Source organism: Vicugna pacos, chromosome 11 (genome assembly GCF_048564905.1).
Source record: "Vicugna pacos chromosome 11, VicPac4, whole genome shotgun sequence".
NCBI classification, from domain to species: Eukaryota; Metazoa; Chordata; class Mammalia; order Artiodactyla; family Camelidae; genus Vicugna; species Vicugna pacos.
In genome coordinates, this window is record NC_132997.1 from 66510191 (window position 1) to 66537795 (window position 27605).

General features: G+C 39.2%; 1 protein-coding gene across 18 annotated transcripts in view; it reads right to left on the reverse strand.

The window, feature by feature from the left end:
• The window catches only part of SGMS1 (sphingomyelin synthase 1), a 264644-nt gene that overhangs the window by 34903 nt on the left and 202136 nt on the right, over positions 1-27605 (reverse strand). For all 18 annotated transcript variants that reach the window (XM_072971533.1, XM_072971541.1, XM_072971531.1 and 15 more), the window contains one exon: positions 2464-3315. In XM_072971533.1, coding sequence (XP_072827634.1) covers positions 2464-3086 — 623 coding nt within the window. In that variant the 5' untranslated portion in view covers positions 3087-3315. The remainder of the gene's footprint in view (positions 1-2463; positions 3316-27605) is intronic.

The following is a 27605-nucleotide window of genomic DNA, read 5'->3' on the forward strand; positions in this document are numbered from 1 at the left end:
GTAGTAAACCTCTCGGTGGAGGTTGAGGAGAGTGGTCAAGTGTCAGAAGAGGCAAGTACAAGACGAGTGAGAGGTTATCGCTCTGCAACAGAATATTCCACAACCAGAAGGATCCATCTTTCCAACATGCTGAGTAATAAAACTGCTACACAGCCACAGCCGAGTAACTAGAAACAAGGGGTCTCTTTCACTTTACAAGACAGTTTAATCTTCATAATGAGGGCCAGGGAAAGACAGCTCATCAATACCCACTGCTTGATGGGTCAACCTCTTCCATGTCTGGCGTGCCACACACACTGAAGAAAGGTCTCAAGGAGGGAGGTGGGAAGCCAGGGACGGGCCCCACTAGTGCAACAGGGATGAGGATGCTTAGGGTTACCATGGCAACAGTTGGGCTCTCTTGCCGACGTGGAAACCAGAGAGAGGACTTTAAAGAATCCTTAGCTGGACATATTCTGGATGAAAAATGTGCTGCAGCTAATAATATGATTGGCCCATTCAATAATGTGAGAATCAAATGTAACATAGTTGTACAGAACAATAGAAATGACCTAGACTGAGAGGCCTCTGTTTTCTCTGTGAGGAAAAACAAGGTTCCTGAGATCTGGGGAATCATCCACATCACCCAGCATGTTGGGGTGGGGCTGGGACCGGAGCACAGGCTGCCTGCGTCCCAGCCCTGGGTTCATTTTGCCCAAAGTGTGAATCAACTGATTCATGGTCGTAGAACAATTTAAATACACAAATGACCACCATATTAACCATAAATACCAGTAAAACATGAAATTAAAAAGCTTAAGGGCAGAGAGATTTGAGGAGAAGTCCCTTCTGAGAGAAATATACACAGTAATAGACTTTAAAGAAATTATCCCTCTGGTAGGACACTTCTTAGAACATGAACAAAATTATTCAAAAATTATAGTTCTGTGACAGGTTTGGACTGGTACATGTTATGTACAAGTACATAATATATTCAGGGGCAGTAAATTATTAGCTTGCACGGCAGAATTTTGACAAAAACCAGAAAACAAACTCATATAAACAAAACAACAAAAATCAGGAAATCCCCTGGAAATTTGAGTCGACCTTGCCTTTGTAAAGGAAAAATGTATGGGCATTTTTTTCTAATGAGTTTCTAGGGAAAAAAGCTTAAAAGTTAAAAGCAGAACTGAAGTTGGACAGCCAGAAGAATGTAATTAATAAATTCTGAGCATCTCATATTTCTAAGGCCTACTCTTATCTATTTAGCCTCTTAAACGGAAGCACACACACAAAAAGTCTTCCACCAAATCAAATGCAGCTTGGATCATTGTTTCTATGTCAAATTTAGCTGAAACTCCAAGACTGCCAAACCAGTCCCCAAATGAAAACTGGCCACTTACACAACTGGCAAAGAGTCAAGAATTGCTTTTATTTCCGCCTGTAGGTATATAATTTATAAGGTTAAAAAAAAAAACACAGATCTTATGAAACATAGCAGGAAAAAACTCATTTCTGTTAAATAAAGTTCAGTATCAACTCAATCTGTATTTAGTTTTCTTAAGATGATTTCCTTAATATTCAACCGTACCATGCATCACAAACTCAAGTCTACTAGATAGTAACTCTGTCCCTTGGCAAACCATTTCCAGCTCCCATGCATGGAAGCCATAAAGAGCTTTCACTAATGAGAAAATCAGACACCAGTGATGAGGGCAGTGTAGGTGGTTAGTTTGCTACAGACAATCCGAGCAAGCTTGTCTGCACTGAGTTTAGAGCCTGGGACATGAAAGCCATTTTAGATCGACCTGAAACTAAAAGGAGGTGCCTATTTAAAATCCTGAGAAACTTGAATGGAATATTGCTTTAAGTGGCACACATTCTAAAAGGGGAAAGCCATGCAAATGCATCCACATTCCACCTACTTAAAGTCTTTCCCTGCGGGTATCAGTCTCCTAAAAGCCCAAGCCACTCTGGACTAGCTGTTCTGAATTCTAGGTGTAAAACATCTTTAAGTACATATTGTTAAGGTTCCAGATGTCTGACTCAGTGTGGGAAGAGCTATACAGCCATTCATGGTACACAGGCCAACTGTCATCAATTTATTTGATGGGTTAATAACACCGAGATTGGGTAGTTTTTCTGTATTTCAATAGCCTGGACTCTCTGAAGATATCTGAGGGTTTTCTTTCCTGTGAAGTGAAAACAGAAGACCCTTATCTCTAACAATCCTATTTATCATTCGGTAAGAATCTTGTACGAAACAGGCAACAGGCACAACATTTCCTTAAAGCTGTCAGAGCTTTAGTTGAGTCACTGGGGGGGGGGTGGGGTATGTGTGTGTGTGTGTGCGCGTTTTAGAAAAAGAGGAGATATGCTTGGATTCCTACTGCTTGAAAAATTTCTTTTCCAAATAATGAATATTAAATGTCTATAGTGCAAACTGTCCCCAGTATTTGAATCTGAGAGTTTTGTTGTACTTACTTGTATTTTAAGAGCAGCCACTGAATTAACCAGAGTCCTACAAGGATCATGCCATTAATTTCACAAATAGAAAAGGCCCACTGCACCCGGTTAAAATGGTCAAAAAACGTGTCCGGTAGTGGAGGCTGCACCTCCTTAGGAGGTACTCGTTCATGGACGACCGAGATCATCACTGTGGTGAGAACAAAGCAGGAAAGTGCATAAAGAAAGGCCAGGAAAGTCTTGCCCCACTCCATGGGGTACTGGGAGCGCTCTGGTTCTGGCATGGGGATCTTTATCATCTCCTTCCTATACCCATTTGGCATCCCGTTCGGTTTGACCTTGATGCTGAAGCTGCTGTCGGTGGTGGGGACGTCTGTGCCGATGCTGAGGTGCCCATTGGCATGGCCATTCTTGTGTGCTTCCATGTGATGCTCCATTTTCAGGGTCTCTATCATGTCCAAGAGCCGTTGCCCGTTGTCAGAAGAGACTCGGCACAGTGGGGGTTTTGTGAAATCCTCTTGGCTTAGGTTGATCAAGTCCCGGCCTGTGAAATGTTCCAGAGGCTCACAGTATTCTGGCATAGCATTCTCCAGCAGCCAGTCTGCCACCTTCTTGGGTGACCAATAAACCACTTCCTTCATTGTACTGGCAGACAATATGCAGCCCCCAGCTTGCTCCTGGCAGGTCAGCAGTCACCGTTCCTACAGGGCAGGAAGCCGTCCCTCTGTGGCGCATTCATCCTGTCAGGCCTCATGACAGACTTGGGTGGCAAGATGGTCTGGGCAGTTTTTAAACACCTCATGTAGCTGTCCAAGGTTCTGGAGTGTCCAAGCACTAATTCACCTCATTTTTTGGACAAGGTTCTTCCTTCTGTGGAGGCAAGAAAGAAGGTCAAGATACTGGGACTTCCACATCAATGCCCTCAAAATGCAAAACCTCATCATGTATAAGGAAAATGAAAAACCCATTACTGGTAAAATCCATAGCTTTCCAACGTGTGCTACTTTAAGGGACCACTGAGTCCCTGGTTGCTGTTCCCTGGAAGAGCATTAAATTGGGCCTGAGATGGATCAAGTCAAAGGGCACATGTTTTACAGCCTCTACCGTGGCGTATCTGCTAAGAAATAATTCAACAGTGCTCTGGATACTGTTCAGTACTGAACAGTAATTCTTTTTGTGCTCACATGCTTCCTAAGGTCATCTGAAAGAATATGGCAAATTTGCTTAATCTACCATTCTATCTGGTGAGGAAATGTTTTAAAATGCATATAACACATACAACTTAATAGATATCATTCAAAAGAATCATAGAAATGTTGAGCTTCAGGAACATCTGGACTAACAATTTTCTACCCTTTCACAAAAAATCAATGGGTCCCCTTTTCCAAATGTGTTTGGATCCCAAGTCTATAAAAGAATTACACACGTAGATGCTCGGGTTGAAACAGAGGCAGTGAAGGGCCGGGGTCCTCCCGGCTCTGAAGACCTATTTACTTCCAGCCTTCAGGAGGTTTTGTGAAATACCACAGTTTCAGAGTCAATGATCTGATCCAACTCCCTCACTTATAAACGAAGAAACTGATTTCCAGAAAGGTCAAGGAACCTGCCCATGGTCAAATGGTAGCTTGCATGAAAGAGCTACAGGTTAAGTTTCAGAGTCCTGGTTTAGTGTATTTACTTATTAAAATACTTAACCAATGATGCGGCAATAACCAAAATGCACATCAGTATGGGAGATTCAAAAACAGGATTCAAAATTTTATAAATGTATAATATATATATGTAAATAAAAATATATGTATCAACAATGTCTATATTATGTATACATATATTTAACCACAACTATGTTTAATGAACCTAACATTGCATAAAATAACAGGAAAGAAATATATCACATATTAACTGAAGTTACACTTGATGATGGGCCTGGGAGCATTTTTCTACTTCTCTCCCACCTATTTTTCTTTAATAAGCATGTATTACTTTTGTAATAATCATTTTAAATTTAAAAACGTAAGAAAAGTTAAAAAAAAAAAAGATGACCTAGCTGTATGACAAAGCATCATGGTTAATGAAAGAAAGCCTCTGGCAAAAGACAGACCACAGTTTGACTCTCAGTATCTCCATGTATAAGCTGCTACTTGAACTTCAGTTTATTAATCTGTAAAATAATCAAATCTCTCCTTCACATGGTTGTTGCCAGTACTTTAGAACCATGTGTGAAAGTTGATGATACACAACCTAGCACTAAGAGGGGTCTGTTTTTCATTTTTGTTTCTGTTTTTTAAATAGCTGAGTTGTATTCCATTGTATACACATACCACATCTTTATCCATTCATCCATTGTTGGACACTTAGATCATTTCTGTATTAAGGGTATTGCAAATAATGCTGCAGTGAACACAGGGGTGAATATATCTTTTTGAATCAGCATTTTATATTCTTCAGATAAATACTCAGAAGTGGAAAAGGGGGATCACATAGTAGTTCTCGTTTCAATTTTTTGAGAACCTCTATACTCTTTCCAACAGTGGCTGCACCAATTTACATTCCTACCAACAGTGTACACTTGCCACTTGAGACAACATGGATGGACCTAGAAGCATTATGCTAAGTGAAATAAGTCAGACAGAGAAAGACAAATACCATATGATTTCACTTACATGTGGAATCTAAAAAACAAAACAAATAAACAAAACAAAAGTCATAGATACAGAGAAGAGACTGGTGGTTTCCAGAGGGGAAGAGGGCTGGAGGTGAGCAAAACAGGTGAAGGAGTCAAACACACGGTGATGGGTGGTAACTGGGCTTTATTTGGTGACCACTTTGTAGTATGTACAGGTATCAAAATGTGCTATAGAATATAAAACTAATATGTTATATGTCAACCATGCCTCAGTACAAAGAAGGAGGGTCTTTTTTTTTTCTTTCTCAAAGTTTCTGTCCTATCCAACAGCTATTGTCCACTATAGCTCATGATGGAAACACCTTGCCCAACAGTGAGCTAACTTTTCTTCTCAAAAGAAAAATGTTGTGTAACTGCAAGAAAATTTACATAGATTTGTAGGTTTAAGGCTAGAAATCAGTGATGACAGTGTTTCTTAAGTGTGCTCTGTGGAATAATAACCTGATAAAATGCTCACTCCATGCTTTAAAAGAAATTGAAGTAAGTCTAGGAACTGAAGAGTGTAATTTTTCTGAGGCCCAGCAGAACACATGAACATGTTAGAAGTGCCAGGAAATCCTTTACCAGGATTGCTTAAACTGACTCCATCAAGGCTGTCCTTCTCCCCAGGACTCCTTATCCTCCCCGGTAACCATTAACTCCCTATGGATACATTGGGAAGCACTTGTACAAACAAGACCCGAATTCAGGTCTTCTGATTTCAAAGTCCAAACTCGTCTCTACTGAATCCCCAAATCTGATTCTGGAATGGAGATGGACAGTATGCCCAGTCCCAATTTCCCAGACCATATAACAACCAACCAAATGGCAGTAAAGCTTAACAGCTACTCCAGGCCTTGCAAAAGAGTTGCACACTCTCTCTTCTGAGCATCTGCAGTGCTGTGAAACTTCCCCTAGATGTTCTGCTGCGGTTCAGTGTCTGGCTAGACTGCACAGGAGACTATGAGTGACTGTGGAAGGGAGACAGTCTTAAGCACCACATTTCTCACTTTCCCAGGGCTCAGAAGGTGCTCAGTCAGTATCTGCCTAATATCTAAGGAAAAGTCTCCTACAACTAGCACCATGTATGTGGATGGTTTAACGGAAAGAAAACCTACTGAAAATGTCACTGATATTGAAAACTGCTTTAAAACAATTTTAATGGTCAAGAAGAGTAAGACTGGCATCCTTCAGAGAGAAATATGAAACCAAAGTGAATCTTTGGCCACTTAAAAGCCACTGCAGAGAAGCTTTAATTGTCACTAATACTACCCAGAGTGACAAGAAGACACACACCAAATGCGAGTCCTGGCAGGAGGTCCTGATCTCTTGGCATCAGACCCCAGGCCTCTTCCCAAATATTCCTCAGCAGAATAAGGGTGACAGCCAAGGGACCCCTCAGCATCTTGAAGTGGCTATGAGAACTCTGAAGAGTTGAATGTTCGGGCCCAAGGAAATGAACGTGGGCTTTTCATATGGGTTCTTCCCTCCCCCTTGTGCTCACTGCAGAAAGCCTGCCAGGAGGGGAAAACCCCTCAGAACCACAAAGACCAGACCAAGGCCAAGGTATTATTTCACTTCCCTCTGATGGGGAAAGGCAGACAATTTCTTAAAACACAGTAATCTTTAAAATAGAAAAAAAAAATCAAATGGTAGGAGACAATATAGGGCCATAAGACACACTCACACACACATTCTGCCAAATGTAGAAATACTAATCTTGCAAAAGTCAGTCCATCAGGCAGTTTCTGATACCAGGGGAACGCTTAAGAGATAGCAAGATCAACCAATAGCTTCCACTAATTGACTAGGACAACAAAACTGTCCACACTTTAAACGGTCCTTGTGCTTCCCCCAACTTGGAATTCTCCATCTCATCCTCTTCATCAAGTCCTGATTCTTCTCTTAAGTCTTTAAGGTCCTTCTCTGCAAAGCCTGTCCTGGCTACTTGTTCACAGCCATTTCCTCACTCTGTGAATCCCAACGTCACTAATACCTGTGCTGCAAAATATAATTTAACTGTCTTGTGTGCATGATGTGGCAGAAAGAGCACCAGCTGTGTGAGGTATGGAGCCTGCAGTTGAGACCCAACTCTGCTACCTCCCCCTTCTTGACAAAGTCCTTTAACCTCTCTAAGCTCAGTTTCCTCTGGAAAATGAAATTAACAACTACCATGCCTACCTTCACACCGGCTGCTATTGCTGTGATGATCCAGTCATGGAAAAGGGATGAAAGCTATTAATTACTCCAAGAAATATGTCTTGTTCTTTTGATAATGTCCTGTTTCCTTTCTAATGCCCAAAGGGGCCCACGGTGACATTTCATAAATATTTAATGAAGCTGCCACTTCCAAATGGTATTTTTAAAAGCCCAATCATTCCGACACACAAGAGTAAAAACATCTTTTCAAAGTTCATGAGAAAATAAATGTTTATTTTTCAAGCAAGATTTAAAGCTTGAAAATAAAGGCATACACGCTGTTTTTCTGGAGTTGATGCTGAAATCATGTAATACAGAAAAAACTCATTTCTATGGAAGTAACTACTCAGTCCTTCAAAGGCCACAGCTAAAAGAGGAGGGCTTACTCAGAGGCCCCAGACCCCATCTGTAGGAGAGGTGAGACGGTGACTTTCCCCTAGACCTGCACACTCAATTCTGAGTACATTGTGGTGCTTCTGAGAAGGGAAAGGCAAAGTGTTTTCACATCTCGACTCAGAAGACTGTACGGTGGGCTGGGCTCAGAAAACAACTACTACCACCATTATCCAGAAAAGCCAACCTATATCCACTACTGGGAGAACGTGAAGAAATAACATACAGCTCAAATCTTTAGACTTAGTTCTCAGAACTGGGAAGTTGTAATAGAAGAATAAAATTGGCACACAGACTCTTTATTCCAAAATATTTCACATTTGAGAGATGGAAGCAGTGCTGGAACTCTCATTCATCTATAACTTTTAGACATAAGTAAACTAAAGTCCAAGGAGACTATGATTTGTCTGAAATCTCATACATGGCAAGTAGTTGGGCCTGGAACTGGTCAGAGACCCAGGATACTTTTCAGGGCTCTCCCACTGCAAACAGTCACTGGTCTCACAGATTTGAGCATGTATGAAGGCTAGTCTGAAAAGTCTTAAAAAAAATTACAGCGTTCTGTAAGAAGAGTCCTATGAGATAAAGGACAGGAACAACTGCATATATTCATTCAGTGTAGGTTCTGAACTCGAGGTTTTTCATTGAGTCTCAACTAAATAAAAAATAAAACTGTGAATATATATTTATACATGTACAACTGAATCACTAGAAATTAATACAACATTGTAAATCGACTATACTTCAGTAACAATAATTTTAAAAAAAAAACCTGTGAATAAATTTGGCTCCAATTCTTAAAACAGACATTTTAGGCTTTAATATTAGAAAAGCCATCAGGTAATATGCCACAACACAATCTGAACTATTTATAAATAATTACCAAAGCCAGATCTCTAAAAACAGAAAAGCAAGCTAAAGCAATTTATCCTGGTAATGAAGAAAACATTAACCAGCAAAATCACTAAACAAATCATTCATGAATATTTGTTTGCTTATTCTTACTCAGAAAGAATCTATAACATTAATCTTATCTGGCACTGTCTAGACACTGTGTTAACAAAAGGCTACCTTATGAATCACACTGAATACAATTTTTCAAGAATCAGAATACCACAAAGTGCACAATACAACTACCCACGGAGCAAGCGCTCAGAAAATCGGAGTTCTAACGCTTGCTCTGTCATTAACTTGTACTCTGACCCCAGGGCCTCGGTTTCCTACAGTGGAATAATTTATTCCATTTGCTTGTTCCATTAGTGAAGGGAGTTTACATATACCTGATAGAGCTTTGAATAACATAAAGTAATACATTAAGATGCAAGAAATTATTATACCAAACGTAACTTATTCTTCTTTGAAGATTCAATGAACTTTTAAAATGAGTGCCACAAAATTAAGAATTCAATTTTTATGATTTTTTTAATGCACAATGGACCCAAGATTGAACAAACATAGATGGCCTGTCAGTGAAGAAACTACAGGGAAATTCCAGATGTTTCCAAATGCCAAGAACGGCAAATGAAAGTAGGCAATATTGCATGTATAATTAGTCTTATCAGCATATAGTAAACTTTCTGTTTCACGTATTGAATCTCAAAAACAAAAGTAACCTGGGGTATACACATGATTTTACTCTAGTAGCTCATATAATCAACTTAACGCAAGATCAAAACGTGGTGAGCGTGTAATATTTAGCCCAGACTTTATAACATGAACGTACCTGTGGGCACCTTATTAAAGAGAAATACAAATCAAGAACTGATACTAGTTTATTATGAAACAGACGAACTGCCTTTTCGTAAAGGCTTCAAGTCCAGATAAAGGTCTTTACATCTACTAGTACTTCCCATAAAAGTCAGGAATAACCTAGTGAAACTTTTAGGGCAATGCAGCCCACTGAAATGCCCTGAGGTAGGGGTTTAATTCTTCTCTAACTCAATTTGGATACCTCCTGAATGCTTTTCTCCAAACCAGTCTAATTAGCTGTAAATTTTTGTTGCTGTTAGTCAACAAGTAAAGAGTTAACTTTAATAGGCAGAATTCATAAAACTGTATTTATCTGAGGAAGAAAGAATGGCTAGCGTAACACCCACACAGTTTCAGTCTATTGTTGAGGACATTTTAGATTACTTTTGGTCCCTTAACCTTTAAATTGCTCTTTATTTTCAATTGCTATTACGTGCAGTGTTCACAGTTCCATACTTAAATTCTGGTTAGCAAATTAAAGATTCCTTATGAAAGGGCTTCTTGAACTAAGTATACACTGGTCTATTTTGCTGAGATACAAGAAAGAAGGGCTTGCTGAAGTAAACATGTTTGCCTCGTGGTTCCTTAGGCTGTTAGAAGAGCCTCCTGTGGACATCTTTTGAACCTCTCCATGCCATATTTATTTCACGATGTTTGATACTTAGAAGTCACAATACCTGAAGTGTATCCTTTCTCAGCAGTTGCCCTGTAACTAACTCAACGTATAGCCTCCCTTTTTGTGTCCCCCTCCCAAAATGTCCCATTCCAATGCAGTAGCCCTCAGTGTAGAGGGAAAGAGGTGATTTTTGCTGACAAAACTACTAAATGTGACACAATGACAAGAAACCAGCCACGTCAACTGTGTACTATAAATCCTGGCGCCAGATGTTCTCTGACAACATGAAATACACAACCATTTCACCCATGTCTTAGAGAGGCTGATGACCCGCGAGATGAGTCCATGCCCTTTCCCATCCCCTGAACCTCCCCCTGAGTCACTCTGTGATGGATACACACATTAAGTAACCAAAACATTCAAAGAATCATTTATTACGGCAAAAATTAGAAACAACCTAAAATTGAGACTTAAATACAAAATGATACAACAGAATACTAAGCCTCTACTAAAGATTAGACTATATTTATACTGAAATATATATTTATATGCATTTATATATTTTACATATATTTATAATATATATATATAGTTGTCAAATGGGGTACAAAAGAGACTGATATCATTTTTTCAAAAACACGTATATCACAAATATCCATATGAAAAAAGTTTAGAAGGGGTATATCAACTTTGAACCTTTGGGTGATAAAATTATGAAACAAATTTCTGCTTTATTTTTTCCTATATTTTCTAACTTCTCTGATAAAGACATATTACTTGTGTTTAGAAAAGAAAAAGGTTGTTTTTCTTTCAAGCATATTCTATGTTTTTAAACATGTAGGCTGCATTGTAAAATTAAAAATAGATGCTTCCTACACTCACTTTCTTTAAAAATATGAAATGGGCTTGAAGATTTCTCTAAATAACTGGAACTTTGGCCCTCTGTGTATAAGTAGGTTCCAAAATCGTCATATTCCCAAAACATAATGGTCCCAGGATATGAGCTGGGATATGAGCCAAACCACCAACAAAGATGAAGCTGAAATCTGAACCTAAGTGTATAAAGAAACTCTGGTCTCAGATATTTCCCATAATTCCCGAGAGAAAACAGCAACAAACCATCAGAAAGACATTGAGATTTTCTTCAGTCTCCATCTATCCAGCCTGTGCCAAATGTAAAAGACCATTAGAAATCTCTGCCTTTTCATCATTACAGTAAGGGAAACTTTGTGTAACTCTGAAGACAACTAATCACTATAGTTTATCCCTGGAGTTTCATTCTTAGAACCCAACTGCCAAAATTCTGGAGAGTCCAATTCCCACTCAACTGATGAACTGCCTCTCCAAGTATGAAACCAGCAGGGCAATTTTAAAAATATTCATCTAGTTAATCTGTAATCCTGGAACAGAGATTCACTCCAGCAGCATTCAAGAACGAAGGACATAATCAATGTTTCCAAATTCCATCTGCTCTCATGTCCAGCTGATGTGCACAGTCGTGATCTCATCCGCCCTAGGAAGCCTGGGAAAGGCTAACACAGGCTCTGATTTCCATCACATCTCACTACATTCCATTCCTTTCCCCCACTCTTCTTTTTTCAAATAAGAACTAAAATCTTTCTACTTCAGAGCTCTGCAGCTGGAAGAAAAAGATTGTGAGTCCCCCTGAATCTATCATGAAAGCTAACCAGGGCTATGAGAAAAGTCATTGGCTTATTACGAAAAGGATGAGGTCATACTTTGCTATCCTGTTTTCGAGAAACTTCAAGAAATTAATGCAAACACAAAAGAGAAGTAAATGCAAAGTATCCCCTTAGAGTCTCTTCAACCAGCAAGAGTTCACAGGTTTCCCATGAAAAAAGGAATCCCAGCCACGGATAAACAAACAATTGAAAAGTATAAATCACATGAGGAAATAATCCACCCTGAGGGAGGTCTGGCAGGTGTGACAAACAAGAAGTTTACCAAACCATGAACTTGAGAAAATAAGTTTAAAGAGGTGGTAAAGTGAGTACACTAATAAATAAAAGAATTGAAACTATAATAAAAGAATAAGGCATGGTAAGGGAAAAAAAGAGAAAAGACAGGTGTGTTTAAAGAAATTACAAGAAAATCCTAGGTTTTCTCTTTGGCCTGCAGTGGGCTGATACCTCAGGATGAAAGGGGAGTTAGCAAAAGCTTAAAGGGAGGTCATAGAGGAAGAGCAATCAGCAAAAATATAATGTATACATATTTAAAGGCAACTGACAGGTTTTTTGAAACCCCCAAAACTCAAGTAATCTAGCACCCATACAATTCCTTTTTGGGGGAGAAAGGGGTAGAAAAGAGAATCCAGTAGATCAAAAGATGAATCTCATTTTTAAAAGATGTCCAAATGAACATATGCATTAGTTCCCACTGCCTCTTAAAACTCCCGAAATGACAGTACAGGGATTAAAAAGTAAAAAAGAAAGGCAAAGAGAACAAAAGAGAAGGCAACAGCAACACAATTTAGGATGCTGGCTAGCAAATGGGCCAGTAGTAACCGACAGCAAACCCAAGAAAATGGAACCCTAAGCCAGTAAAGAGGAAACATGAAAAGCAATCTGATTTATGTAGCAGAAGCCTTAAAAGGATGAGGAATTGGTGGCACAGGTACCTTGCAAACTAGGGGTGAAGGTGGAGCTAAAAATAGGAGGATTGATTAAAAGACCATTTAAGAAATTACCTTCAGATTCCTACTTTGCACAGCTGAACAACTCCCTCTCCCCACACAGAGAGGACTGGAAGTTTACTGTCTGGAAAAGGGAAATGGACAGCTGCCAGAACAGGGCATGTGAACATAGTTGAAAGCAGGGGCATCATACTAACTACAAGGGATTAACTAAAAGTTGCAAACAGAGTTAAGTCAGACCTGCCCTAGTCCTTTACCTCCTAAGACACACAGAATACTGGGAGCCAGGAGGGAGACTTCCAGGTAGATGAACAGATCAATTTTTTGGAGGGGAACCCCAGACATTTTAAGAGAAAAGAGCAATGATCATCTTGCATTAAAATCTATATAAACAGTTCTCCTCATGTAAAGCACTTTTCAATGGCATTTTTAATGCCTTCTTTAAAATATAATGGACAGAAAAAATTAACAGCCATTTGAAGAAGCTCTAATAAATATGAAAGCCAGAGATTAAAACAAAAAATAACAGAACTTGGAAGAACATACTAAGTAGGGAAATTATAATGTTAAGAAAAACTATTATTAACATTCTCAAGAACAAAATAGTACCAAAAAATTTAGAGAATTTTAAAAAGAAAGCTCTTAGAAATTCATGGTAAATATGAAAAATTCAATAGAAAACAAAGTTGGAAAAAATCTCTCAGAAAGTAGAACAAGACAGAAAGATGGAAAATTGAGAGAAAAGGTAAGAACATTAAAAGTCATCTAGGAAGTTCAATATGTGAATAGTAGGAGCTCAAGAAAGAGTAGAGAAAAAAACAGAGGGAAACTACAATCAAGGAAATCATTCAAGAAGACTTCTGAGAACTCAAGGGGGCACAAATTGCTATATTGAAAGAGTTCATTAAGCATCCAAGAACAATGACTAAAAATATAAAATATGTTAGTTATTATTATTCTGTATTAATTAATCTTTTAAAGGGAAAGGGGAAAAGAGACCTTGAAGAATGCTCTAGCTTGCTTTTCACCATCCTGGCTATGCTTTCCTCCATCCCACCTCAATCCACAGCTTCCAATCTCTGTCCTGGACCTTCCTTACTGGGATTTCTGTCCCTGACCAGAAGTAACACTGCAGGCTTAAAGCACAAAGACATTGAAGGGTAACAGAACATGCTTCTTTGGCATAAGTACTATTTTGAGCTGAAGGAAAGTGAGAAGAACTGAAACCCAGAGAAGACCCTGCGAGGTCCTCTTTCAGCCTCTAAGACCCTCCCTGAGCTCCAAAGGGCATATCCAATTACTAATTAGGGGCATAGAGGGGTGCAGAAAGAAACAATAGTGCAGGATGGGACAGGGTCCAGGTTCCTCCTTGAGGGATGTGCATAACGATTTGATACATATCTCTGAGTTCTTCTACAGGAACTAGGGCCCCTACCCAGGTGGAGGATGATAACTTCAGGCTGAGAGTACAAGCATGTGGACCTTAGACTGGTAGGAACCAGAAAAGCCGATGGTTGCGATTCCTGAAACACTACCCTGCTATCACACCACTAACCCATCAGAGGAAGATTACACATCCCACAGCACCCTCCCCAAATTTTGTCTAGAAAAACTCTTCCCCAAAAACCATTGGCAAATTCAGGTATTTTGAGCACAAGCCCCTGTTCTCCTTGCTTGGCCCTGGGATAAACCTTCCTCTGCTATAAACTCTGATGATTGGCCACACAAACTTGCAAACAACAACAGAAGCAGATACAGGAGAAGCTCTCTGCTCTCTCCCTATTTGCCCCAAAGTAGGACGAAGATTTGTAAAAGTATTCCCTCACCCAGCTCTATCAGAAAGGTCAGAAATTAATCACTGGAGACAACTTTAAGAGCATAAAGATTCTTTCCAGCCCAGAGATGGCACTGAAAGAATCTACAAACCAAACCTTGGTAAAATGAGCCTTTATCTACCATTAGTTTTCCCATATATTTGCCTTCTCACATTTGCTGCCCCAAGAAGCTCAAAGTCCTTCTACTTTTGTCTTGCCCCTACTCTACAAATTTATTGCTCTTTTGTTGAGATGTTACATAAACCCAAATTCTTACCACCCCTTTGAGTTACGCATCGCTAGTGCTCCCATGTGTATACGCCATAAGCATTAATAGATGTGCTTGCTTTTCTCTTGTTAATCTATCTTTTGTCAGTTTAATTTATGGGGCCTCTGCCATAAGATAGGTAGAGAAAAAAAGAGATTATTTTCCATTTGTGCAGGATCTAAAAGTAGAATTTTTATTATATTTTTAGCCACACTACTGTAATAGGCAATGGTCCCTCTTTAATACTAAAGAAATGATGAGAATAATAGCACCATAAAATTTAGACATGTTTTACTATACAGTAACCATTTCTCCAACTTTTCTAAGACAGTTAAGATTTCAAGTACATTTTCCCCTTGCCTCATACATCATCAAAATGTCCTTTAAAAGGTTTAATATTTCAGTTTCTAAATTATTCTTTCCCAGAATGTTTCTGCTACCCAGATGTTGCTAGAAAATTTTAGTTAGATGTGTGCTGATGATTTTACTCAGAAGCATGACCACTTTAAATAACCTACGGTCTTTGGAAGACTTTGGATTCTTAATTGCCATGCATAACAATAAAACACAACTAATTTAAAGTATATCTTTCATATTTAAATTGGGGACTGCCTAGTGTTGGTAAGAGATAAATAACAATCTGAAAGAAAAGAACACAATTTCTCGCCTAATATAAAATATAAAAATCTTATCTAAACTTGAAATAAGTTTTTATAGTTTACTGAGGCTTAGAAATCCCCACTGGCTGGGAAACCAAAGCTTTTCTCTTTTGTGAGAAAAAGTCTACCAAATCTTTTCTAAATCTACACTTATAAAAACATATTTAACTCACTGAGGTAAAAAGAAAGTTAGTTTAAGGAACACGGCCCTGCGGACTAACATCATATTTCAAAATTAGCAATAAGTTACAGGCCCAGATAGGAGAAATCAAGTTCAAGTTTATGTCCCAAAATAAATTTCTAATACTTTGATAGCTAGATGAGTTTAAACTATTTTCAGACTAGAGATCATCTAAAGGGGTAAATTCTAAATTGATGGCATCTAAATGCGCATCCTTTGGGCTGTCTTTGTCGTAAAGGCATCATCCATGTTCCACGCTTCTCCCATAAGTGGCCCCCCTGCCAGTCTCCTTCCCTGGTCTACTGGGTTTCAGGGAAAGCAAGTGTAGGTCTTCTCTACCTTTATCTCCACATTCAAAAGATGCATTAAGCATTTTTTTCTGACAGCAACTATACCAACTCCTAAAAGTGGATATCCATCAACTCATCAACTTTCTCTCCTTACCACTGACCAGGACTTCTTGGTTTTAACTATCTGATAATTTCCCAAACTTCCAGGGCCCATCTTCACTGAGTTTCCTTATCAACTGCCCTTTGGTTAGAAGGACCACAGCTCAGCTGCATAGAAGGGATGATCCTCATTCATCAAGTTGGTCAGCATGAAGCACAACTCAGGTTGTAAAGGGACTACAGCTCTCGCTTTGGACTAAGGTAGAATACCACCAGGGGGCAGCAGAAAGTTGATGAAATTACATACTCATCCCAGCACCTTTCCCAAACTGTGAAGGATTTGGAGACATCTTCCAATAGAGATTCTGATCCAGCAATACAACTAGGTGTTGGAATTGCAAGGACTAGAACCCCTGTTTCCTAAACCATCCACTGATGCTCCTTCCACTACACCCATGTGATTCTAATGTGGACCTGGTCACTCTACAGTTAGCAACACTGTCATTTCCATAGTTTTCCAGGCAGACATACTGCATCTCTGAGTTACCCTACAATCTCACCTAAACAAGACCATGTCTAGGATGTAGGACCTCAAAGATGTACAAAAGCCCACAATTAAAGGGCACACAGTTCACCAGAAGCACCAACTCTATGACAATCACTTAGATATTTATTCTTGCTTTATATAAAAATGTACTAAACGTTATTTTCTGGCTTCTACAACTGTAACTTAACACAACAAAATGAGACCCTTGCAACGACATCAGTGATGACAGTTGAATTGTAAAAATATTACACAAAATGACTTAAGTTGTAAAATGAGTAAACTTTTTTAAAGGCATGATAAAATTAGAACATCTGAACAAACAGAGCTAAGGCTATTGTGCATCAGGTGAAATAAGTTCTTTACTCTTAAAAAGCCTTGACCTTTTATCACTATGTTATGATACAGTGAACTAAGTTCAAAATGAGTCACATATAAAGTGTCTTCTCAACTCAATATAAGTTCATATGCACTTGTGACATCTCTAACATTAACACAGATTTGACAGTGTATAAAACGTAGCTTTAAACAAATAACCATAAAAATACCAGTCAAAATACTCCATAAATGAAAGACAAATATCAGACAAAATATTTTTTAATGTCATAGATCACAAATATAAAGAGCTCTTAAAAATCAGTTAAGAAAAAGACTTCAAACAAAGATTACAAATAGGCCAATCACATACACACATGAAAAAGTTTTAAAAAAATCTCACAAGTTAAAAAAAAAAGAGGGTGGTGTGTATAGCTCAGTGGCAGTGGTAGAATGTGTGCTCAGCATGCACAAGGTCCTGGGTTCAGTCCCCAGTACTTCCATTAAAAAAAAAAAAGATTCCATTGAAATTTGTAAGACACTTGAGTGTGGGCAGGTCTGTTAAGACAATATAGTTTCATGATCTGGGAAACTCAGAGATTACTTGGCTTTTTTTTTTTAAAGCATTCTCAAGGAAACTGGATTTTTGGAAAGCTAATGCCCATGAGAACCTGTTTATCTTATTAAAGAGATACATGTCAGCTTCTAATGTATTCACGAATTATATAATAAAGATGATTATATATTTAAAAAATGAAAACAATAGCAAGGTGCCATTCTTCAGCTACTGAGTTGGCAAAGATGAAAAAGGAATCATAATGAAAAAAAAAAGAAAAAACAGGGTCACCAAGGGTCCCCGTTCTGCCAACTGCACCTCTGAACTTCATCATGAATTTACTTCTCTTTACTTCATGCAACCACCACGTTTAAGCCAACACATTTCATTTGAATTACTGCCACAGCCTCCTCAGTGATGTTCCTGTGCTTACCATCCCACCCGAACACCACGTGCATTCTCCACAGGGTGGCAAAGAGAACTTCTTCAACTGTGTGATGCCCATCTCTGAAATCCTGCAATGCTCCCCACTGCCCTCAGCATAAAATCCACACTTCACTGTTACACAGCTTACAAGACTCATCCTGCCTTCGTATGGTCAAGTACCTCCACTGCCCACTGCACGTCAACCATGCAGGTCTATTTTTGGTTCCTAACCACCTCAGGGCTTTTGAAAATGCTGTTATTGCTACCTGGGACACTTTCACTCTGTTCTTTCCTTACTGTTGATTTCCACTCAATTTTCAGGCCTCCACTGTTATGTCATCTCTTCACAGAAGCCTTCTGTGATCATCCTCTTCCCCACACCATCTTACTTGTTGAGTGTCCCTCTGCCCTACCGGAGTGGAAGCCCCACGACGGAAGGTCTCTTGTGTTTTTTCATCATTGTGTCCCTAGGAGCTACCACACAGTAGGCACTCAATACAAATATCTGCCTCATGAATGAAAAAATAAATACTGGAGAAGGAAGGGAGTTGACTATATTTGATTCTAAGACCAGACATCTAAAAATAGGTCTAAAACCCAGATTCATCACAGTGTGAGGCTGACCAGCTTATTCTCAATAAAACTCATTTATTCTCTTTAAAACTTCCACCTGTAAAAAAAAAAAAAAGAATAAATCTATAAACCATTTCATCAAAAAATTTAATTAAAAAAATAAGTAATCTCCTAAAAAGAAATACAGCCAGGATTTTCAGATGGGAAAACATACTTTCTTTAATCAGACCATTTCTTCCTTTTAGACTTACTTCAGTAGGAAAAGAAAAATAACATTGAGCTCTGTTGGCCTCAGCAGGAACTTAATTTCTTAAACATATAAAAGGAGTTGGCATTCTGGTTGTTATGTCTAAAGAGAGGTCTCAGAGAGGTTCCTCAATTTCTCTTCTTTGCTATAAACAAATTTAGAGAAAATGCAGAGCCACTGTTATAATATAAAAACCGAAAGTATTCAAACAAAATTTATAGTTTTGTATTTACACAATAATGAATTAAAGTAAAAATACTTGGGTTTTTTTTTTTTTCAAATTGTATAAGCCATCTTCTACCTAAAATGAAGCCCTCCTACTTTGCAAAGTTATCAAAATCCTCCTCGGTAGTTTGTTTAATCAGATTTTTAAGAATGTCACAGGAAGAAATACAGCTTAAATATGAGACCTTACAGATGCTTCTCAGCAGCTTCTGAAGGTATGATAACTCCCAGATCCTTGATGACATGAGTTGTTCAGTAATCTGCAATAGCAGTTGAGACTCTGGTTGGAATAATAAGGGAACACAGGCACACCTGAGCAACACAGCAGCAAGAATGAATAATGTCCCTAATTATTTATTACCTAATAGGCCCTGATCACTAAAATAGAACTGCAAGAATCACTGTCCTGAGTTGTGTATTTTTTTTATGCCCAGATCATGTAACACTCATTTTTTCAAAATTTTGTACACATTAACACCACAATCGTTTGACAAAACGTCAGTTTCACATACAACGAGAACATGATGTTATCATAACCTGAAAAGGTGGCATAGCTCATTAAAAGTGTTTCAAAATCTTGTCAAATGATCTAAAGATGTAAACTGTGAGATCAAATAATTTAACTTTCAAATGTCACAAGTTATTTTGGCATAAAAGAGAAACAGGGAGCAAGGGAAATATGGATTTCATTTGTAAAAGAACAAAACACCAGTCATGAATATCAAAACCGGGAAAATGATGAAGAACAATTATGTACTACCCCCAGGGGAGAACAATCTCTCAATCTCTCAAATGTGTGGGCAGGGGGGTAACATTTAGCACCAAAAATGCCAAAAATGACTTTCTAAATTATTTCTGAAAACTACACTCTTACCATAAAGTAACAGTGGCAGTCCCATGGGTGTCTATTCCATATGTGATCATGTTCCACGCCTATGCTAGAGGAATCAAACTACGCACAGAACAAAAGATCCTCGGTGGGGTGAGGGGAGGGTAACAGCTCATTGGTAGAGTGGCAGGCTTAGCATGCATGAAGTCCTGAGTTCAATCCCCAGTATCTCCATTAAACAAATAAATAAATAAAAGTAAAGGATTCTCACTCCTAAAATAAGGTGTTTTTTTTTTTTTGTATAGAGCTAAGTATGTATCATACAGATCCTGTTCACTAAAGGACCTTGATGGCCAGCATTCAGAGAGCAGATTACCAAAGTGCTGTGGCCAGGCGACAGGAACATCAGCTTCAGGGAAGACACAGCTCAAATTTATCTTCCATTTATATTCCTAATGAGCTTTTCTTTTTGTCATAAACAGAGCCAGCACTAAAGAGCTAAGGACTGAAAATTGTACATACGTAGAAAAGCCAAATCACTGAATCCAGATAAAACCAAACATTTATTAAGCACCTCCCAGGCATAACGCATTGCCCCAGGCATTCTGTGAGACAGGGACACATACGCCATGGTTCCTGCCTGACTAGATCCAAAAACCAAGTTCCTACTCTTCTCCAAACCTACCTCTCTTGGATGCCTTCTTCAGCAATTCCATCCTACTATATGCTCTGGCAAAGGCTCTTTGATGGCACTCTCTCTCTGCCCTTATCCAATCCATGAGCGCCAATCCCATTAGGAATAAGACCCATAACACTCAAAGAGCTATTTGTGCACTAATCGGAAACTTTTATTCAGAAATACACCATACTTGAGTAAAAATAGTCAGGTCTAAAACCTTCAGTGGGCTAGTATAACACCTGGCACAGAACAGGCTCTTAATAAATTGCTGAATGAACGAATGAATGAGTGGAATTAATCATTACTAGTGTTCACCATATCCAAGCACTTACACTTAATAAATATCTCTGTTCTCACCTCAGGGCTATTATTCATCATTAAGGAACATCAAACCAGTGTCCACAAGAATGCAGAATAATGCATGGAACGTGGAGTTACTTTATTATTCCCAAATAATTAAGGGGAGGTTTTGTTGCTGAAGCTCATTATTGTATTGAGCACCTACTACTCAAGCACTAATGTATCCCTGTCAATGATAATTCATAATCCAGGCAGAGCAGCAGAGAGAACACGCTAGGGTAGGATACAGGGAACAAAAAGTGCCGAAAGTGTGAAATATGAGGTAAATACAAATAATGTATGCTGATTCAAGAAAGGTAAAAACAATCAGATAAAAATTAATTAAGATTGCCATAACCTCTATGTAAGGCAATGTGACATTATTTACCAAAACCTGTAACATTCTTTATGTCCCAGAAATTCCATTTCTAAGAAACTTGCATACAGAAATATTAACAAGTAAGTCAAGACATACATTCAAAAATGTTCACTGCAGCCCTGTTCATATAGCAGAACTTCCAAAAGCACCTAAACATTCTTCATTGTGGTTTGGAGAAATAAATGTGGTAACTCCTCACAAAAGAATACCATGAGGCCGTTTCAAAGAATGAGGTTTATGGGTGGATATCAATGTGTCTGTGATAGAGAAACACATATTACTTTCATTTTAAAATGTATATACTTCGAGGCAGACTCCATGGCTTAGCTGGTTATGGTGCCTATATAATCAGAAGTATGTATTTTGCTGTCTGTGTGCATACATGTCTGAGCATAAAAAGCCTGGAAGTGTACACAATACAGAGGATATGGGGTAACAGGGATGGCGAACTGGAGTGGGTGAGGGAATGCCACTTATTTATAAATGATTTATATGCAATAATCACATTACTGGTCTGCACTTAAAAAAAAAAGATTAGAGAGGGTGCAAGAGGAAAAGGGGGAAAAAGAAGAAGAGGGAAGGGAGAAAAACGATTAGCAAAGAATCCTCAAGTCCTGAGTTATGTGTGTCTTTTAAAATATAAATGGGCATCTGTGAACAGCTGCTCAAGACAGGCAGTCATGAAAGTCACTTTTTCTTGCAGCCGTATCTTCTTGGGATTTCTACTCCCCTTCTCCTTCCCCTTTGGAAACCCATATTGCTTTGGACCTGCCCCAACCTTGCCGGCAGTGGTAGTACTGGTAAGAAAAAAGTAAAGCAAAACAGAAGGGAAGAAGGATTGGGAGAGCAGCCCACTGTCTTCCAAAGCCCCCTGCAGGCACTGCTCTTCTGTCCTAGAGCCAAGCCCAGCACTTGTCCTGACCCTGATGCTTGCTTAAGTGACAAAATTCACAGCAGACTCACCCAGCCTGGGCATTCCTCAGAAAGACGCCAACCGAGACCTACCCAGTCACCAAACTAAACCTTTTTCTTTTTCTTTCCATCCAGGATTTGAAGAAATAAAGAGAGAGGGTTCTAGAATGCAGACTTTTTTTTAATCCTCTTTCCTTTCTGATGGTACAAGCAGTACAAACATGATCAGCAGAAGCACACAGTATAGTGATGGGGCTGCTCAGGTCTGGGGCATGTCCCTGGGCATCCAGACTAGTAAGAGGCAGGGACCTTCTCAGTTTCTCCAGGCCCTTGAGTTCCTCGCCAGCCCACAAGCAGAATCTGTAGGGACATCTCCAGGTCACTGCCTATGTGGCTTCCTCCTGCTGCCAGAGGCTGCAGTGGACTGATGTGTGGCCTGTTCAAGGACCATTAAGAACCTGCTTCCCAAACTTACTTATTTGTATCCCAAATTACCAGCTCCCTATACCACCTGTATTGTTATGTATGTAATAGTCTCCGAACTGGCTCACTTTCTGCCTTCTTTCTTAAAACTGTCTTGTCCTAGGCAACAATATCCATGAAAACAGATATTTAATGTATTGGTGATTTTTTAAAAACTAACAAACATTAATATAACTGGCAATTTAAAAACTGTTGTCTGATTCCCACAGTATGTAAAACAGTTTGAGAACAGAGTTCTGAAAAAGCCATTCTGAGGAAAGGTACTGAGGTGCAAACGAGAGCAAATGAACTCTGCGTGCTCTGCTTATGCAGAAGTGTGGGGCTGCCCACAACGATGGAACTTTCTGTCTTTAAGAAAGTAATAGACGGGGAAAAAGAAGGGACAGTGGGGGAAAATCCTCCTGTGAGTTTCCTCCATCACTACTTTCAGTTTACTTTAGATCAAATTGCTTTGGTCCTAGGGACCCACTTTTGCTCTGAATCGTAGTGTTTAAAAGACAATGATAGAGCTTCAGTTTGGGATGATAAAAAAGTTCTGGAGATAGAGAGTGGTAGTGGGTGTTCAACAAAGTGAATATACTTAGTACCACTAAACTGTGCACTTTAAAAATGGTAAAAAGCCAACCATGCTCAGCCGCTGAGCTGAGGAGAGTCATGGGTGGGCTTGGGTGGGGCGGGGCAGCTCTATACGGTCTATGTGAGTCTGTCTGTCTGTGCCCCTTGGCTTCTTTCCCATCTACCTGTCAGAGGTTTAACTGCAGCATGCAAGGGAACACAGGGCGGCTCAGGAAGGAATGAAATCCTAACCCCCTGGCTAAACGTTGGCATCCTGCTGCTGCCAGGTTTGATGAGGGAGAAGGTGGTACTTGGGGCACCCCTGCTCCCAGCTTCGTCTTCCTCTTCCTCTTTTTAATCCTCTGGTACTGCTGAGGTTACAACTATAAAACTAGATTGTTAGATTATACATAGATCACACATATATACCTTTTATATTAGGTAACTTGTACATGGTAGTAAACGTGGGAATTAAGAACTGGGATTATAGTTGACTGACTTTGGACATGGGGGCTTCCAGCGGCATCAGTCAGTCTCAGGGGAAGAGTCCACACGTACGACAAGAGGAAACCAACCCAACAAATCAGTACCCTTGTGAGCAATTCCACACAATTACAGTTTACCTTCCTGGAAAACTTTCAAGGATGTGGAAAATGCATTGCTATTCTATAGTGCCAATTTTAAGCAAGTTTCTGTTCAGTACATGTAAGACATGATCATGGTTTTGTGATAACTGTATTGTACATAGATTATATGTGCACAGAAAATAAGATTTTAGGTCTACATATCAAACTGATGATAGTTACCTCTGGTGACTTAATAATTCTACTTATCTTCTCACAGTTCAAAATTTATTATAATGAATACATTTTTAATCAATAAAAGGGTATAATAAATAAATATAAATAAATAAATAGCTGTTTTAAAAGTGGATGTCTTCCCTGAATACACACACACACTTCTCTTCTCTACACCCACTTGCCTTGGAAACCCCCCCAAACATACCCCTGTCCTCTATTATCATCAGAAACTAAGAGGAAAAACTGGCGAGCTGACAGACTAAATTTAGATCTGAGATAGAGTTCCTCTGAAAAGCACCCCTTGAAGTAGCTCTGGTCTTATAAAACTACACTTCCTAGGCCTGTCACTCTGGGCTTCATTTTATGAGCTTCTGGTTTTATCAAAAGGCCACAGGAATTACAGACTATTAAAAATAGCACCACAGTATGCTGGCTGATACAATACCTTGGCAAAGAGCAACTTGTTTTCTGCATTTCTGTAAAACACTTAACACATACTAAATCAAAACAACAAAGGTCAAAGTCTTTGGAAGCAGGTTATTAACTTTAGGAGCTATAATCAAGAGCACGATAGATTCTTATTAAGAAGGAAGGAAAAAACTTTAAAAACATGAATGCTTAAATCTCTTATTTGAAAGTACTTTATAAACTATAAAATTATCCAATTCTTTAAGCAAAAATTTTGGGTAAGTTTATTGTACCCATTTTATAGGTGAGGACACGGAGGCTCAGAAAGTAAGTGACCTCAAGTTAGATCTTTGTGCTGCAATTCTAATTCTATGACATCAAGGAATTGTCCAGAATGTATCATTAAGTTATTTAGACTTGAACAGAGCCAAATGATCCACATCTTTTTTTCTTTTAAAGTTTAAAAAGATCTCCATTGTAATTATATTTTGTCAGAAGTTTGAAACTTTTTACAGGATTTTTTTTTTCAAACTTGCATTCTCCTCCTTACCCTAAAGTTTTAAAACACTCTACACATTTTTTCAAAATATTCATCTTTTAATAAGACACAAAGATGGCTTTTTTCTTGTAGCTATTGCACCAAACAGTAAGAACTTGTACAACTGTGCTAATGACGTTTACAGAGAGAAGTCTAAGAGAGCTGGGCAGTCAGGAGAGAGAGAAGCCTCATATTTACAATTTGGAGATGCAGCATACAGAAATTATTTGAAAAAAATCAGAGCAGCTTTATAATGAATAGTTTTCATTTTTCTTGGTAAAAATTTACTTAACTTTGATTTGAACTGCTTTATGTGATTTTTTAAAATTGTCTTAAATATAAAATTCTCTATTAATATTGCTCCATATATACACACACAAAATATAAATATATAACTTTATAATATTAATGAAACATACGCATTGTATTTTTTTCAACAGGCACAAACATTTTTCCTCCCAGGACAAGGACTGTCTAATGGGTACAGAGTACTCAGGGCTAATGTTCTGAACACCCATATTCAGGCATGAGGCAGCCCTAAGGCATTGCCAGGAAAATGAGCTTTGGAAAATTCAAGACTATGTTAGAATTCTTCCTCTTTCTTTCACTAATAATAACTACCATTGGTATGCTCTTAGGTTAGGAACATCTGAACCTAGTTGCCTCATCTCTAAATTTTGTAGAGTGTCTCTCAATTTGGGTCTCTCAGATGTTTTCATGATTAGATTGCAGTTACGCATTTTTGACAGGAATATGCCAGAAGTGATGTTGTGTCTTGCTCAGTACATCATATCAAGGGGTATGTGATGTCCATGTCTTATCAGGGGTAATGCTAACCGTGATCTCTGTTGAAGCTGGTAACCTCAGAGAGTTGTTTTTGTTAGCAGTGGTTCTAGAACCCAGTAAGTCTTCAACAAACAGCAGCTATTGTTACTATAAAGTCCAAACTAAGAACAGAAGTTTTGTAATCAGGTAGACTTGGGTTCCAGTGCCCGTTTTGCCAGTTTCTGCCATGTGACCAGGGACAAGTTTTTTAACTTTTCCAGTTTCCGCAGTGTCCAATAAAAACGAAACTACCTGCAGAGCTGTTAAGAAGATGAAATGAAGCAATACATGTAAGGCACTCAGGGCTTGGAATTTATGCATGTTCCATGAAACCAACCAGTGCCATTACTTTTTAAGTAATATTTTTTAAGTTACTATTTTTCTGCAAAATAACCACTATGACTTAAGATAAAGGAATCTGAGAAAAATGGTGAGCTGGAGCATCCTGGGAGTATACTGGAAGGATGTCCAATGACGGAGGAAGGCACGGAAGAGCCAACAGCACATCTCTTACTCCATCTCATCTTTCCATTGGAGAAACTGGCACCGCAAGTAGAGTTTGAGAACACGAGGCATTTGTGCTTCATTTCTAACATGTTAACCACGTGATGCACCAGCCAATTTCCCACTATGTGCCACGGAGGCTTCTCCCTCGCCAGTTCTCTCTTGTAAAATCACTACCTTCTGCTTGCTGGGATCTCCTGCAGGGATTTTTAGGCTGTGACATAGGACATCAAAATGTTTCCTTCTGCAGCTGCCTCTGCTGTTATACTTGGATGGAGATAGCTACAAAGGCAATTCTAGAACACCTAACACACGGTAGTTAAAATAGATCCCTGCTTTTCAAATATAAACCTAACCCTAAAGGAACCAGAAAGCAAAGTAAACTTAAAACTTGGGGGGGGGGGTCTGGATTCCAAACACTGCTTTATCAGACCATATGAAGCATTATAAAGCTAATTACTGCTCCACAGCCTCTGTGGATTTAACCTCAGCTTTGGAAAGCCATGCACAGACATGCGAGAGTAATGTGTTCTGTACTGCAGGGCACACTGCATTACTTCATAGAGCTTAGATGTTGGTCACAAAAGCATTAGAGCATCATTAAGAGTTGAAGTAACTAGAAAATCAATATGGATGACAAGAGCCCTCTATAGGACACTATTATTACTAGGCCAGCACCCATACCTTAGGGACTGGGAAGTTAACAGTCACCTAAGTTCTCTCAGTGCCCAAGTGGAAACCTGTACACCACAGAGCTAAAATAACATACATATGCAGTTCCCTGAACAAACCAACCTGCCAGGTGGAGATGGATGCTCTGGCTCCCAGGCCAGGACAAGGACCACTGGCTCAAGTGACCTCTAAATGACTCTGAAGAGCAATGAAATTTTCAGAGCGCAGTTTAAGCAGAGAACTGAGCAGGGTCAAGAGTCCACGGTCTTTTCTCGGCACACCGCTGGCCCACGTGTGAGAGGGAAGGCCCATTACTTGCTTTCCCACTTTCCTGCTCAGCCTCCTAGTTAACATTATTGAGAATTTACTAGGACCTAAGCTTTTACACTATGTGCTCATTGGAATCAAAGCAGTTCAATGAAAAGGGTCAAGAATCTCTACTGACAGGTGAGGACCTAGGCCCCAGAAGTGAGGGGAGGCACTCAAGGTCACAGGGTGGAGCAGGGCTCCAGCAGCTGGCTCCAAGGCCTGTGTGCTCCACCACTGAGCAGTGTGCTGTTAGTGGGACATCGCCACTCCCTTTCAAACCACGGGCTAAAGGTAACAGAAGATTCTGGAATGTGTTTTCGGTTCCTTAAAATGAGGCACACTGTTACCACAAGTCCTGTTACTGAGAAATTCTCTCTTTCCCTGCGGTTTCAGAAGCATAAATTCTGAGTCCAAATGTTCCACCACTGGGGAGGCCCCTAACTAACACAAGGCTCT